Source organism: Oryzias latipes, chromosome 24 (assembly GCF_002234675.1).
Source record: "Oryzias latipes chromosome 24, ASM223467v1".
Classification (NCBI taxonomy): Eukaryota; Metazoa; Chordata; class Actinopteri; order Beloniformes; family Adrianichthyidae; genus Oryzias; species Oryzias latipes.
Genome location: NC_019882.2, coordinates 14,117,799 through 14,135,112, shown reverse-complemented (window position 1 = coordinate 14,135,112; position 17,314 = coordinate 14,117,799). Strand labels below are relative to the sequence as shown.

General features: G+C 40.2%; 1 protein-coding gene across 6 annotated transcripts in view; it reads left to right on the top strand.

Moving 5' to 3' along the window:
• The window catches only part of eya4 (EYA transcriptional coactivator and phosphatase 4), a 38,874-nt gene that overhangs the window by 916 nt on the left and 20,644 nt on the right, over window positions 1–17,314 (top strand). For 4 of the 6 annotated variants that reach the window (XR_002872892.1, XM_023953127.1, XM_023953128.1 and 1 more), the window contains exon 2: window positions 1,975–2,014. Coding sequence is in view for 3 of the 6 variants with exons in the window: in XM_023953127.1 (XP_023808895.1) it covers window positions 1,982–2,014 (33 nt within the window). In the remaining 3 variants the exon portion in view is untranslated. Of the gene's footprint in view, window positions 1–1,974; window positions 2,015–15,460; window positions 15,803–17,314 lie in introns of those variants that run through there. The other 2 variants (XM_023953130.1, XM_023953129.1) reach the window with 2 other exon arrangements.

The following is a 17,314-nucleotide window of genomic DNA, read 5'->3' as shown; positions in this document are numbered from 1 at the left end:
CGGGGCTGGAGTGGCCCTGGCTATTGGCCTGCCCCTATAACAACATGACACGCCAACGCAAAACGTGATAGGGTCTGCTGCGCCATAATCCACGCGGATAGAGTTTCATTTGAGGATTCACGCTCCAATGCGTGAAAATATGAGTCATTTGGGTTACTATTGTAAACAATAAATACTTATTTGATTTTTTTTTCGGCAAATAAAACACACGCTTACTATTAGTTGTGCGCAATTGTTTCTCTTTTAACTGATTGCTATTTATTTACTTTATTAAATAAATGTAATACGTTTTTTAAAAAAAATCTAGTTTATTCTAAATAAATAAATAAGGGTTCGAAGATTTATTTATGATGCGCTGTTTCTGGCCTTTCATCTTTATAAAACCTGTTATTTTAGAGCCAGAGGATTTGCGCATCAGAACTAATTTAATAGGTTCAATTGCAAAGGACCACGTGACTTTGCGCTGCGGTTTGTTGAACATGCTCCTCTATGCGGCTCCCAGAGCGTAAAATTACCGCAGTCCACAGACGCGCGCGCGCGGTGAACTTTCTCCTTCTGCATGCAGCCGTCCCGCGCGCGCGTGTTTCTTCTGTCGCTGTCAATAGCCGCAGTGAGAAATATAATTCTCTTCTGGGACGCAGAAGGAAATGGCAGGAATTATTGATCCCCTGTTTAGTGTCAGATGACTATGGCTTTGCAGGGCCGTTTGAGACTGTGCAGACCCCTTAAGACATCAGGATTTAATTAATTGGGCTGCAAAACAAACTCAAAAACGGAATATTTATGCATTGTATATACATTTTAAAGGGTTTATTCACCATCCATGCAGGTGATAAATGAAGTTCATAATGAATGGAAAACCAGCAGAATAGAGGACCTATTATATCCTCCACAAAAAAAAAAGAGCCTGGCAGTGGAGGCAGGAGGGATGAGGGTGGAGGCTCAGGCACAAATCAATTCACCTGAGAGATGCATTATTGTCTTCAGTTTCAGGCCAGTAGGAACTGAGCGCTATAAAAAATTAAAAGGATGCCAGTTAGTTTAAAGGATCGAGCTAGAAAACTCCTCAGCGCTCACACACACACACCCAACGCTGAGGTCTGTATGTGGACGAGAAACTCCTCTGTAGAAGCAGGAGAGTCTTTATCTCTGATGTCCGGCACTTGGAAATAATAACTAGTGTTTGCATGCAAGAAAAAAGGGCTGCTTGTGCAGCTTCTAAATATGCAAGAGCGGAAAAGTTTTAGAGCTGAAGTCTTGAAAATGCATCAGAAAAAAACATCACGGAAAAGTTGGAAAAAGTTCATTCCGACATTGCTGGGAACCACAGATCTGATGACAAAAACGTTTATGTTTGCATTTTAGAAGCCGCTCTTTTGTTCTCTTTTCTTTAGTTTAAACACATTTTCGCAGTGTTATTGTGTGCCCTTGTTGACCTTGTTTGTCGTTTTCTTCTGTATTCAGCAAAAAGAGCATTCAGGATGCATTATTCGTCTTCATGTTGCAAACCGTCGCATCTTATCTCATCCAGCTCCTATGCCAACCCGTCTCCCGTCCATATAATAGGGTCACTCACTGTCTTCCAGCCCGAGCCAGCCACTGTGTCTGTGGTCCACAGGCAGCCAAGCAGCCCTATCATTTACACGTCTCCATTTTCATTGTTGATATTTACTTCTGCAATTACTTCTCCACCTCACCCTCAGCCAAAGATGATATGCAGGAGTTAACACTGGTGCTTCCCTCTTCCGGACTCCTGTTGCTCAAATATAAAAACCATAAAAAAGTTTTCAGACGTTCAAAGATCTGGAGAAAAACTTTTTTTTTTCTTTTAACCTGCTGTGGGCAATTAGGAAAACATACTGTAAAGACTTGTTGCAATTAAATTAACCCTCTCTCCTTTTTATGTAATTGTATTGACACACATTTAATTTTCTTTTATTTTGCTTGTCAACTGTGTGATGGATCGCTCTCCAGGAAAGCAATGGAAGCCTCAGTGGACACCAGTGAGCAGATGGTGAGTAAAAAGCTATTGAACGAGTGTGTGTCATAGAGTAATATGCATTGTGCCGTACACACACAGGTATGGGAGCACTGGAGTGACACTGTGTGTCTGTGTTCGCTAATGCACTGCAGATGTGGTTCAGTGACTGTACGGTAGCCAGATGGCAAGGTTAGAGCCTTCAGTCAAAGCAATCTAGTGCTAAAAGGTGCTAAAAGGAAATAAATATAAAAAAAAAATTTAATACCATGCTCACACACACACACACACAGCCGGAGGGTTTGCAAGTGTCTCAGCTCGGCAGGTCTCTGCGTCACACCAGCCCAGCGTCCCAGTTCTGCTTGTTTAAAGATCACTCCTTATTGTTGGGAAAATCATTTTGGCGGCGAGCGAGGGCCGCTCGCATTTCAAAGTCGTTAGTCAGCCACCAAAACAGGTGTAATTTCATCCTCCTCCTCCTCCTCCTGGTCCTCCATCAAGCCGGGTTCTCTCTCCCTCTGACCTGCCAGCCTCGACAGTAATAATAGCACAAAGTGGGACAGAGCCCACGAAGTATGTTGTTTTTCCCCAACTTTTTTGTGTTGCTGTAGAGCTGACTCGCTCTGGGTCGGATTACAGGCTGACCCCTGCGGAGCTCGTGTCACTCACACATGCGTACAGTACATAAGAGCGCCAGAGAAACAAATGCATGAAAAGAAAAAGGAACAAAAGAAAAAGAAACATCCATTTCTGCTATCCGCACATAAAATATTGATGTCCGCAGTCCTCATTTACCTCACCTGCTTTAAATAGGGCGGTGATATCATTTATAATGTGAATTTGAGCTGCTGCTCCAAGACATTGATTAATTGTTCTTGTTGGAAATGGGATCTCAAAGCAAGGGCAGCAAATTTTAATCAAACCACTGAGTCTGATAGAGCTGAAACGGCTTGTTCAGAAATGTTTCATGTTCAGTCTTAGACTGTTAGATTTTGCTTCTTTGCCAGGAACGGCCACGATTTCTTTATTCAGCTGACAGTGACACAAAACTGTGTTGGCGTCTTGACTGCAGTCCATCTGACCTGTCTACGGTTCTTGGCTCTTTCTTATTATATAAAGTAAACAGTAAAAATTCTGCAAAATATCCTCATAGCCTTTTGTAAAATGATGGAATGCGTACTTTGTTGCTAAACACTGTTATCAAAAAATACCCATAACACAGAGAACTAAAAAAATTAAAATTGGCCATAAATTGGTGAGATCTCAGAAAGATTTTTTGCAAAATAATCATTTGTGTTATTACAAAATCTTGGTTATGTAATTTTTGTACATTTCTAAGCTCATTCTTTATTTTATATGTTTAGAAATTTTGCAAGAGATTTAGGGCTCCTTGTACTAATTGAAACGGTGTCACCTTTATTGTCTTTTACTGTTTTTTTCTGTTAGTGTTCTTTCTGTGAAATTTAAACTGAACGTGGCGAATTCGTTTCGCCGCCGATTCATAGGAATAGGCGTGTCTCGGGTGACTGAGAAAAACAGCGCAGACCTCACACACAAAGTTTCGGGGAGTTGTCGGTGGATACTTGATACCCCCCACTCCTCCTTTCTCTACCCTTTAAAGTACCCTGTCCTGCTTTTTGATTACTCCGCCCCGCCTTTTTCCCACCCCATCCATTGCACGTCATCTGGGTTATGGTTAGGCGTCCGCTCCGCCCATCCGCCTAACTCCAGCCTGCCGTCTGGGGTCCTCGGGGAGCGCTGGAAGGAGTCAGGGGCAGGGCCAACAGTAGTTAGCCCTGTAATGCTACTTTTAGCTTGTTTAAGTGTCTCGCTCCACCTGTTGTCACATACTTGCTTAGCTTTGGAGAAAAGGTGATAACAGTTTTTTGCAGTTGTTTTGGAGTGATGCTCCGTGGGATTCTCACAGTTTATGATGCTTTGGATCACACCATTAAGAAGAATTACGGGGGAAAGATAGTTGATTTTTTTTGCAGGGCACAAATTCATCAGATCAACACTTAAAGAGTCACAATCTCTTGTTAGAGTTTGTTAAATGTTAGATCTGTGGAGGCAGTACTGAGTTGTGATCCCTACTCCTCTTCAGGATTAATATGGATGAAGTTGATGTTAAATAAATAAAAAAGGGGTGAAAAAAGGTCTTTGAGCTGCAGCCTTTTCCTCTAGTGCACTGGGAGAGGCCCATGTAGCAGCTGCCCTAGTATGTGTGCAAGACTGCGACAGAAAAAGAGTGAGAGGGATCCAGAAAGACAGAGGCCAAGAAAGAGAGGGAAAAGGGGGTCAGGTTGCACCCCCCCCCCCCCCCCCTTCACTCCTACAATCCTATGCAGACACATTGACACAAACTTACACGCAGCAGCAGAAGCTTTATACAAGCACAACCCAACCCTGATAGCTAAGACTGCACTGGCGTCATGCACGGCCATTTCAAAATCTGCCCGGCAACAAGGCATGTGGACCGACTTGTGGAGTGTAACAGCTACTTCTTGGCATCCTACTTGTACGTTGGCATCCCAACTGTGGCACCAAGGTGCACTTTAGTTTATATCAGTGTCTGTGGTTCTTATAAGATTAAGGCTTAGCTGGCACCCAAGCACTGCAGCGAGAAAATTCAAATGCATTCCCAGTGGTTTTTTAATTAGGATGATGCCGTTTGTAGCCAAAATCAAAAACCTGTGTCGTTTTCTAGTACATAGGTTTTGCAGAGCGGAAGTAGTTCGCCTTTGAGTTGTGGGTGGGACCAACATTTTTTGCTCCTGATTCACAACAATTTAAATAATACCCAGAAATGCTAATTTAAGCTTAATTTTCTTTATGTATTTCCTCTACCCTAAAAAAAAGCCACAAACAAATAATAAAAACATCAAAAACACCAATTATATGAAAGTGGGTCTTTAATAAATATTTTAAGACACAAATTGACCTTTTTTTTATAATCAACAGTTTTAACATGTACATGTCCAAAGCCTTGAAATATTTCTTACTTCCCCCCAAAAAAGCAAAGAGATTTTTATATAGACATGCAAAAATGTGAAATACTTTTCTTTTGCATTTCAGAGTAAACTATATTTGTATATATGATAATATACTACCTTTGGCACACTAGAGAACATTTTTTATTAAATATTTGTTATTTTTTCTACCTGAAAGTAAGACAACTCGATCTCTGAGGCTCCGCCTTTCACTCCTTGTGGGTGCCGCTCATTTCATGACGTCAAGCGAGAGTCGGCCTTGCCAGTGCGTCTGCCCATGAAGACAAACAACATCCAAACTTTTGCATCGATGGATGTGCATATAAAAGGAAAGCGTTTTTGCCGATCACCGCTAGCTCAGTGGAAAAAATGTGTGTTAGCCTAGGGGGAGGGGCTGGCAGCGCAGACTCTTCCTGGATGGGGCTGTTCTCAATGCGAGGACCTGCTCGTTTTCTGAATCGGGAAGGGCTGATGCTCACAGAGCAGGGTTTTAGAGAATACTCAGAAACGTCTGAATGGATCAAAATACTGCTTTGGGGTTGTTTTTTTGTGAGGGATGCACATTATAATACACTTGAAAGCTCAAAAAGTTGATTTTGGATGATATAGGCCCTTTAAACTTGAACAGTGAGGAGAGAGCCCCCTTTCTGTGGGATTTAGAGCCTCTTTAAACACATACATTTTTACCGACACAGCTGAACTGTCTAACCTAAAGGTAGAAATATTTAAATTGTGGACATAAAGAAGGAAGAACCTTCCCAAATTTGAAAAAAGTTATTCTCTTTAAACTCTCTAAACGTATCCAGACAATGACTCAATCAATACATGAAGACAGTAGATGTTAGTGTTGAACATAGAGGCTACTTACTTCGGGGCGCTGACCACCGAGATGGGCCGCCATTCTTCCCGTGACTCTCTCAGTCTGACTGCCTTTGATTTTTCCGGAAGAAAAAAACAGTGCCCCCTACTGGTCGTCCCTGTTACGCATTTTGTATCAATTCGGTGTCTCTGAGAATAATATACTTTTAATATATATATTAGCGTTTAAAAGTGAACGTCATATTCTCAGATAATAATTTTTATTTTCCTTTAAAGTTTTTTTGAGCCCTGCTACACCCACTGAAGGAAATATGTTTAGAAGGGAAGGCTGATAGGAAAATTCTAATGACCGAGCATTCCACTGGTATTTAAACGCAGCACTTACGGACGGATTTGTGAGACGTGAAAACAGTCTCACGGTAGATCCGTGCGTAACTTTGGCTTCGTGTGTGCGTAACAAGGGATTCATGCGTGTTTTTTAAAGATGTGTGTGTGTAAGTAGTTTCAAGCTGTTGTAATCTTAATTTGTGCATACGTAAATTGCATTTTGTATTTTTTTTCATTTTATATTTTTTTAACTTATACACAAAACGTATTATGTGAGTAACAAATCACGCACAAATCCAAATTTATGCACAAATCCTAATTTACGCACGCACAAAGCAAGAATATGCATACACAAATCCTAATTTACGCACAAATCAAGAATTATGCACGCACAAATCCGACTGAGTCTAATTTCTCTCCATACATCTCATGCTCACTGGAGAAATTACAGAATGAACGACACCTGTGGATTAGATGTGGACACTGAGGTGTTGCCAGGACAGCTGAGACATAATTTATCTTGCAGTCAAGGATCTCTAGAAAAGGCTTCAGTGGAGCAGCTTGCAATAAAAAACATGTCTCCACTGGAAGGTCTTTAAAAGGAATCAGATCCCCAAAAAGCTCTCTGATCTCAGAGTAAATAAAATCTTCCACTCACGACTAATAATCTGGCAGTTCATTGCTGCTTCCATCCAAAGCTTTGGTAAAAAAGAAAAACACATCCCATTCATCAAACTTGATCTCCGCTGATAATAAAAAAAACATCGAACCACAAAATTGTAAAAAAAAAAAAAAAAAAAAAAAAAGGGGGAGAACATATTTCAAAAAGTTCTTGACGTTGTTTTATTTAGGATGTGTGAAATAAGTGTAGCGTCTGTCCTTCAGCTGAAATTTATAATTCACATATGAGAGCTGAGTGAGCGTCTGACAAGCCAGGGAAAGACAGCTAGGTGTGAGGTTATTAGGTCACAGACGGCACAGAGTCAAACCCCCCTGAAACAGACTGGAGAATCCATCTAGAATACCACAGCAAGCAGCGTGGGCTTTCTACAAGAACGCACCAGACAGGAAACCGCATGATATGTGCGTTTGAGTGTCTGCTGTGTGTGAGAGTATGTGTGTGGAGGTGTTTCTAGCTCTGTTTTAGACATATACTCTCTGTGGTGTGGGGCGGCTGAAGTCATCTGAGCGGAGACTGTCTCGTATTATAGCCATGTTTGTTTGATGGAAGTCAATCAGGGCACTGTGCTTCCTGCCAGGATTCTTCACTTTATTGATTACTCAAGGAGCTTTCAAAACACATTATTGCCAGATGTTCCATTTTCTTCTTCCTTCAAGCTTTTTAACTAAATTTATTGCGAAGCCGTTTAGCTCAGAGAATTTAAGTCTCGCTTTGCAACAGTGGAGACGAATGAAAATTCTCTGATGTGAGTACAGAGGTCTTGAGTCTTTGGGAATGAAGCCAGCTGTTTGTTCAGTCCAGTCTCTGAGAAACTTCTCTGTCTCAGGTTAGAAGAAAAAAGAAGGCACATTTTCACATTTTGTTGGGAAGGAAATTAAACGGCAACAATGGTGCTTTGGTTGTGAAGGAACCAGCCTGTCCTGCCTGCTGCGAGAACTTCCTCTGCTGCTCTGTCAGAAGATTTGGTTTCTCAGTGCAGAAACAGAGAAGGGGAAGACTCCAGATGATGCAAAACTAGGAGTCTTTGCTACTTATTTGTATTCAAATAGACATTTTTTACATGTCTATTTCAAATTTTTTTTTTGGGAAACTGTAATTCTGTGTCCTCAAGAAAATTGTTTTGTGTATCAATTAATAATGTGGCTTTTTCAGTATTTTCAATAAAAGCAATGAAAGTTTGCATTCTGAGATTCAAAATTGATTGGGGTCACTAACTTTCTTGTCCCGTTTGGGTCAAAGAGGGATCTATATCTAAAGCTATATGCCGCAAAAGGTATTAAACTATAAACTATACTTTATTTCTTGATCAGTAACTGGGACTACTTACTGATGTTTGCAGAGAATATGTCTTAGAAAAAGACAGGTTCTTTTTGTTTGGGCTAGAAACAGCATAATCACAATTAAAAGACTGGGAACAATTTTAGAACAGATCAAAAGATGATCGGAGTGGGACTTTAATTTGTAAAGGCCAAAAATGTTGACTTTACTTTGTAAAGTAAGTAATAGAACATTAAGTGGGGCATTAACAAATGTCAAGTTTTCATCATTCCCAGTTGCATTTAAGGTTACATTTTCAACCCATACTTAGGATGTAATATTGGTCACCACCAAATATTGCGTTGGAGCATTTTTGCAGAGAGATTATATATCACAGTTAGTTCTATTAGAAATATTTTAATTTTTAAAGTCTTATATGGCTTTGGCCAAAGTCCCTGCTAGAGAAATAAAGGAATAAAAATACTTTGAAGCACAGAAATGATACATAAAGCTATTTCAATTTTTTAGATTAAAATTGTATTCTTAAGATTCTGAATGACAGTGATTCAGAATCACTATAATACAGACATAATTTTGACACTCCTGTGGCTTTTTTCCATCACAGCTTTGTTGAACATCGTCATTTTTCAACAGAGCCAATGTTTCACAAACAATACTCTTAGTTAACTTTTGGAAAAGGCCTTAGTTTTTTCAAGTAACAATTTTTCCGCTTGACCCACTATCATTCTTAGCCTCTTTGTTTTGCTGTTTTTGTCTGTGTATCTGTCCCACCTTCTCCTCACCCGCCTCGTAGTCTCCCTGCGCTCAGAGTGATGATTCAAGGTCTATTGTGAAGTTGGCAATCAGATACAGAGCCAGCCCATGAGCAAGGGTGGGGAGACGCCGATGGGATGAAACGGGGGTGGGGGGACGTTTAGAGGGCCAGATATGAGCAACAGGAGGGATTATGGGTGTTATCATAGCCATGTCTGTGCCGTCTGGAGCCCCAGGTGCTTTGGCAACCGACCTGTTCCTGAGTTCACTTGTTGCTCTTAGTATCGCTGTGGTCTTCTCTCCGTCTCTGCCCTCCTTCCTGACACCCTTCTGGCTTTTCTCCATCACTTTGTGAACTTGTCTTTCCTTTTTTTCTTTCTCCACATCAAATGTGCATCCCCTGCTCCTTCAGTGAGTCGTCTCTCCATGTAGACATATGGTATTGTGAATGATTTTATTAGGAAGACGATATGAAGTGTTTCAAGACGTGGTATGACAGAACAGCTTGCGGTCTTTGAGACATTTAACTCCTGCTCCCTGTCTGCAGTAACGTCCACTAATCGACTGCATATTAAATCTAAGAGCAGATGGTGTGTGTGTGTGAGGCCATACCTTTCTCTTCGCTGAATGCCTCTCCTCGCAGTTTGTTCCTGCGCATATCTACCTTATGTTGGACCCCTCGCACCGTGATGTCATGAGCAGCATTATTTAACAGGCAGCTGGGAGTTCATTCATTATTTAATTAAAAGCGTCTGAAAGAGATCTGGGACCTAATGAGATTAGGTTTAATTATTCATGCTTCTGCTGCCACAGACTAACTCGCAGGAACTCACTGACACACTCCAGCTATGACTACTTCTAACTCTTGTAAAAGGAAAATAATTCTGTTTTACTTTGCAATTTTTCCTATTTTTAACTTTCTTTCTTTAAAATCCTGTTAGACTTATACGTAAGAGGGACACAATCAAGGATGAGGCGGTTGCAGTTTATTTGACAGGTGAGGGTGTTGGAGGGTTTGACGGTGTTGTGTTTCTTTAAGCTCCTCGCAGTAGCAAGAGGAATTCTTCCTGCTCTCATCCACTACACTCCTCTTTATCAATCAACCTGTACACGGCAACCTAACAATTATTTCAAAACCCCAATGAAACAGATCAAATTGAATTTAAATAAGAATTTAATTTTTCATTAACCTAATATCAAAACAACAGGGAGTCTTTGGTTATTCTTATTAATAGCTTTTTTATTGATTTATTTCGTTTAAGGGGCTTGTTTATTCTACCATGTTAAAGCTTTTTAACTTAATTAAAGTGTTTTTTCAAATTTTAGGGACTTTGATGATCAGGGATCTGCAACCTGAGGCTCTGGAGCCACATGTCGCTCTTTTTTTCCTCCATTGTGGCTCTCTGGTTTTGAAGAAAAATGCCAACAATATCAATAAATAATGGGTTTGTTAAGTGTTAAGCGTTGTCATTTCTTTTTAGATTTTTAAACTGAGGTGATCTTGCATAAGTTCAAATGAACTATCTTTTCTTTTTAACTGCTGCTGATATTACTATAAATCAAGAAGCATTGGGAGCTTTACCATTTCTCCAAAATGCACACACGTCAGATAACTAGGCAAAATTATGGTACAAGATTTGATCTGTTGTCATAGTGATTTATTATTAGAGTATGTTAAAACTCATATTGTTATGTTATGTCTTGTTGCTGTTCAGAGACAAAGATCTTAAAACTATAATTGTGAATCTAGAGCCCATGTGTCAAACTCAAGGCCCGGGGGCCAAATGTGGCCCGCCATGTCATTTATGTGGCCCGCGAGAGCATGAAGGTTTTAAATTTCTTAAAATAAAAAATAAAAATTGGTGTGTATTTATTCATATCTAAGGGGAATCGGACTTGAAATATGGGATTGGACAACTATACATTAGGACTTAAACACTGTCAATATAACCTAACCTGACAGAATCAAATGATAAAGGATTTATGCTAGAGTAACAAGCAAACATATGTTTTCTATGCAACTGTAATTGTCATTAAAAAAGTTATAATAAATAAATAATGCGTTATTTCACATTAAGGAGTAGTTTCATTTATATTACATTCCATTTAGTTACATGTATAAGTTATATTTGGCCCTTTGACCACAGCCACTATACTGATGTGGCCCTCAGTGAAAATGAGTTTGACACCCCTGATCTAGAGCAACGGAATCTTATTTGACACAGGATATATTTTATTTTGAAAGGAATTTGTATGTGGTGCTGTAAAAAGTAATATGATAGAAATTTATCAATTATTGTAAAAATTTAAAAGCTGCACCCTAAATAGAGTTTACTTGTCTAAATTTTGAGGTGGGACTTTTTGTCCCTTTTTTTGGTTCAAATGACTCTTTTTGGAGTTGACAGTTGTAGACTCTTGGTCTAAGTGACCCCATGATATATTTGCACATAATCACTCAGTTTAACTAAAATAGACTCTAAAGGGTGTTTTACCTCTTTCTATCAAATATTAAACATATATGAACTTCACATATATGTGTAAATGAGTCTTTGTCACTGATTAGAGTGATGTCCACTGTGTGTGTGTGTACTTGTGTGTCTGCCTGGTCAGCCGTGGGTTGGTTTGGGTTTCCTCAGTTGTTTTTTTAATCACTCTCATCAGATTAGCTGAGCAGGGGGCAGTCGAGGCCAAATGCACAGTTAACAGCACAGAACCGGTGCGGACGCTCTGGCACGCGCACACACCAACGCACAAATCCGTCAGTGACTTTTCATTCGTCTCCACTGAGCAAAGCTGCATTAAATCGAGCCTGTGATTCCCTCACTCCCTGAGACAATGAGGAGCCGTATGAAACAGCAGAGAGGAGGACCACCAGTGAGGCGAGCGGGACGAGGAATTGCACCGTTCTCCTCGACTGGACCTGATCCCTCCCTTCTCCAAACGTGGATTCACTGCAAGCGATTTTAATTAAAACTAATCTTTTGATTGAGTAATAGTAAAATAAGGTTAAACAAAACTTTTAAAAAGTAAACTAACTAATAATTTTTGATAATGCGTTGATTGTTTTTATTAAAATACTTTTAATTGGCCAAAATTTATTTAAAAACAAGGAGTTCAGATGGGCCAACATACCTCAGAAAGAGGTGCACCTTGCCAAAGACGTGCACAGACATTTATGGAGAGTACCCAATTCACCTGAACACCGACTCCTCCCCCTTTTACCTGCTCCACAGACTCACCCTGTTCTTTCCTTTCACTCCACAGACCCTTTATTTCCCTCCTTTATAGCTTCCTACTACACCTGAAAAAGGGGCATTTTTGGAGGTATAAAGAGAGGGATAGATTTACACCTCCCAGGCCAGTAAACTGAGGGAGGGGGAGAAGGAGAGGAGGAGGGGGGAGGGTGAGAGGGAGGAGGCTCAGCACAATGTATTTTACATGAAAGGAAGGGGATAGAGTTACTACGCTGATAACCACTCATACAAATGGGGACAGCAGAGAGCTTTGAGCAGGGGACAGGTAATCGAGGGGGACTTTAGTGCACGAATGTGTGCACGAGTGTGTGCGTGTGAAAGGGGGGCAGAGTGTGGACGATGGATGATGAAGGTGGTGTTGGTGTGGGAAGCAGCAACCTTCAGGAGTGTGTTTTGTGGTCAACACACCAGCCGATATACGACAGAGTGACGGCTAATGATCACATTGAAGCGTGTGTGTGTTTGTGTGGCATGTTTTTGCGCAGGACCACAAATAGCTGCATGTTTTTGAAGAAAAAAAAAGTATTCTAGATTAAAGTATTTACAAGGCAGCTTAGTTTAGTGATGTTCACAACTTTTTTTTAAATGAAGTATCTTAACATTTTCCTGACAGCTGTTAGCTATTGCGACAAATTCACACATTTTTTTCTTACATCTTCTTGTTTGCTATATACTTATAGAATACTATAATACTGCAAATATTGGAAAAAATTGTTGGTGTCTCAGGAGGAAAATTTCAGTCTCATGGAACTATAAGTTATATTTACATTCTGGGTGCACAAAATGCATTACATGGAAATAGAAAAAAGCAAAACTGAGTTGATCTTCATGTAAAAAAATATATACAATTTCTTTAAGTACAAACCGTTCCATAGTCTTTATATCTGAACATCATTGACTAGTATAACTGGATTCTTTATTAAAAGCTTGATTTATTTCTCTTTTTTTAATAGATATAGTATATTAGCATTTTAGTAGATAGATTATTCGTTAAGACTCTTATTGGTTAAAATCAATTTTCTTGATCTCAAACACTGGACAAACATGTGCTAAACAGAAACCAATTTTAAGTAATTAATAACTATAAAAACTGTTAATAAAAGGAAGATTTGTTGTGTTAAAACAAAAGAATGAAAAAAGAAAAGAAAAACAGCCATCTGCTGGCTTCTTTTTTGAGGGAAAGATAATCTGTTGTTGTTCCGCTTGAAGTGTAACATTTTTGTGAAGGGCCTTTTAAAAAGAGGCAGATTTTAACTCAACAGTGTTTTCTTCTGCTCGGTTTAATGCTCTAATGAGTCCATTTAACACAAGTATTATTGTTTATTTTTCTTATTTTCTGTATTTTGGGTCTTGTGGGGAAAAGGGAGGAGGTTGTATATTTCATCAGGCATGTTTGGGGACACCTCCCCGGCTCCCTTCTCCACTTGCTGTGAAAATATTTCATCGGGATGTTTTTGGACGACCCCTCCTTATGGGGTCTTGCCTGTCTAATAATAAAGTGCTTGAGTTGTCAAGCACTTCGGCAGCACCCTAATCTGTTCTGACAGCTCGTCCCACACATGCACGACGCCGGCCACGAATAACGCGCTCTCAACAGGCGTTTGTCCCGGTGTATGCGCACAAGTCCACAGACAGTCTATCCATCAAAATGTTTATTACGGTTGGGAATGAATTCTCCAGGATAGGGCTACATGTTGTTACCGTGGTGACCAAGTTGAAGGTAGCCGATGCCTTGCTGGACTTGGTGGCCCTGCACCAAGCTGGCCCTTTGACTAACACTTACTACCCCCTCTCAGCTGTTTGCTGCTCCTGAGTGGAAGTACAGTAACACTAGAAGTGGTTTGTATTTTACTAAAGGTTTAGCTTTTCTAATTTTTAAAAATCCCTGTAGGTCATTGAAATCTAAAGAGGTGCTAAAATCCACTTTGTTTAAATATGCAACACTTAATAGCAGAAAATATTTTAAACGTGGCTTATACTGAAGTTTAAAGTATTTTTTAGAAGTCATACTGACAATTATCAAATGAAAAAAACCCAACTCTTACTAGCTGCCTCTTTAGAAGACAAATTTGCCTTTTTGTTGCAATTTCTACAGATGTAAAAAAAAAGCATAGCTTCATGGAGCCCTTCTAAAGTTCAACGCCCACCAGCAAAAAGAATGTCAGGTTTATAAGCAAAAACCTCTTTTCTGTGAAACCCACAGAGGTTTCTTATGTGGGTCACGTCAGGTAAATGGGATGATCACTGAGGATTTTTAGGTACTAAGCTTTGATTAGTTTGAACGTATGCTTGGGCTTTTGTCCATTTATCCTACTGGACATAATTCTTTGTTTGGGGGACTGTGGTGCAGAGGTCAACTTCTGATCGGAAGATCGCAATTTCAGTTTCCCGCCCTGCCTGCCCATGTGTTGAAGTGACGCTCAACCCCACATTGTTCCTGGTGGTTCTATTGGCTTCAGTGTTTGGCAGCGGAGCCGCCATCCGTGTGTGGGTGGGTGAATGGGACTGTGACTGTAAAGTGCTTTGGGCCTTCGAGGAAGATAGTAAAGCACTATGTAAGTATACACCATTTACCATTTTGTTATATTCCTAACAGTTAATAAATTACCTCTGACAAAAAACAAAACAAAAACAATCTTCAGTAAGTTTGGGATTCTGTCCAGGGGTGGAAAAATTCTGAGTAAAAGTTTATGTTGTTTGTTTTTTTTTACTTTTTTTCTACTTGATTTGATAATCCAATGACGAATGATACTCACGGACCATAATTTTCAGCAATTTTCTGGTAGTATTTTCTAACAAATGTATTTGATTTTAAAATATTTTTTATTTCTTTTTTTATGTTTTCTAACTTTTTGTTGATGTACTAGGTAAATTTGGGGTTTAGAATCCCCTGATTGCACCTTAACGACCAAAGTATGCAAGTAGCGTCTTTAGAAAAGCTGAGAGTTTTATTTTATGTATTCAGCGTTGATGCCGCCCTCCATTCCAGCTCAGCTGAGCTCCACTTGTGACACACGTGTGCAGCTGTGTGGCTCCAGCTGACCCAGACTCAGACTTGTGCACTCAGGTGTCCCTGTGCCTTGTGGTTTAGATGGGGGGTTTGTGGAGGGTGTGCAGAGGCACTGGGGGTCAACTACATGGTGTGAAGTTTATGGTCCACCCTGCTCCACAGCAAGACGGTGGCCTGATCTCCATCCATGAATCAATTAGGTTGTTTTTTGTTAGAAGCTGTAGTAAACTGGTTCTAATGTAAATTTCGAGCTTTCACAATAGCAAAAGTCTTCATTGTTGAGTGACTTTAAGGAGTGACAGCTGATAAAAGGAGGAGGAGGAGAGGAGCAAAAGAGGGGGTGGAGGCAGGAGGAGCAGGGAGACTGGACTAGCGAAATGTTCCCCACCACTGGAGTGGGAGAAGGCAGCAGCCGCACATGGAGCGACTCTAGAGCGCAGGACAAGAGTGGAGCTTACATGCAGTTCGTCCTTTGTCTAGTTTAAACAGGCTTGCTCAAAGTGAAAGAGAGGGGGTCATAGGGAAAGAGAAAAAGAATGCATTTTCCCCTCTGGAACAGAAACGAGAAGAGCACGTGACGCCCCAAATGAGAGGCAGGTAAAGCCTCAAGGAGCACGCGTGTTTTTGTTCATCTGCCTCTGAGGGGGAGCTGGAGCTCTGTAATGCTCTGTGGAAGTATTGGACCGCCGTCTAACCTGATTACTCTCTAAGGTAAGGGCTGACAGCAAACTGATGTTTTTACTGCTGTTTTTAGTACTTTAGAAAAAAATGGAACTTATACATAGGCTGTTTAAGGAGCTTTGTAGAATAATTTTAAAGAACTTATTAAGTAAATTATTATTATTATCATTATATTTTTTTAATTAAGTTGGTTTCAACTAGATTTTTTTCCAGGAATTAAATATTTTATTAACTTTATGGTGGGATTATATCAGTTTGCTTCCCTTCACTCCCTTATAACCAATTCATTTGCTTTAAATAAACAATTTCCAGTTTTGAAGAAAAATGGAGCAAAAAAAATCCTGATTTTGAATGAATAAAAAACATGCAGCATTGACAAAAGAATATTTTAAGAGTAGACTGAAATACTTCCCAGAGCTGAATGTAAGAATTGTTTTAGCGTTTTCCTTATAGGCATCATATAGCAGTTGTACAAGTCTCTGTAAGTAAATCCGACTCACGGTATCGCGTGTCTCGGTGCAGATGGGTTTTGTTCCTACCGAAAAGACTCCTCGCTCCTTCTTTTCATCCCTCACTCTGAGACTGTACACATTTGGAGACAACTGCATGATTATTGGTCAACTATACACTTCCTCAGTGGAAACGAACGAGAAGTTCACACCTTAGATCTGCTTCTTTCTTCAATTTTAGGGTTAAATCCACCCTTTTTTTAATTCTAGAACGTTGATATTTCTTAAAAATGTGGATCTTTATAAATGGTAATTACGAGTTGCGCTCGGGTTGATCCCTCGGGGACTCATTGTTCCGGCCAGGTAATGTTTGAACGCGGTCACCCGGCCAACCAGGTCAAAGGTCACCAAAGAGGCTCAGGTGACACAAATGCTTTATTCAGACATCGCAGGAACCTTGGACTCCTCTCAGAGGTGTTTTGTTTCTGAAGAGAATAGTATGTTTTATTGTGAAATACAGGAAGACGGATGCCAAATGTCTGCACAAATGTGTCTGCACACTTTTAGTAACCTTATTACTGCGCTGCAGATTTTTGGTTTTAACAGAATCTTATAGTCTTGCAGCTTAAGAGTTTGTAAGCGAGCTTGTTAGGTAAAATTGAATCGGAGGCAGATGTGCTTGAAAGACAAATACGTGCGGATGATGAGGGAGGCTCAGAGGGAAAGTGTGCATGAATGAACCCCCGCTGATAAAAGCTTTTTGGGATCAAAGCTTGCGTGTGGTTGTGTTTTTCACAGATCATGTTGAGACAGAAACCAAGCTTTTTACGGTGTGTGTGTTAGTGTGTGAAGCTCCTGCGTATGTGTGTTACATGTGGACTGAGGTTTCTCACGGCCCTGCCGTTGACGGCGTGACTGACAGCCTTGTTAAATTTCAGTAAAGCATGAAAAGTGACATGAAAGTGGCTTGTGTGTGTGCGTCCCGTCTTTGTAAAGTGATCTGTAGGTGCGGACCAGCTGACCTCTGCACTCTGCCTTAAACAGCCAAGCACTGCTTCTTATCCGCTCTCTACAGGATCCTCTAATCAGAACC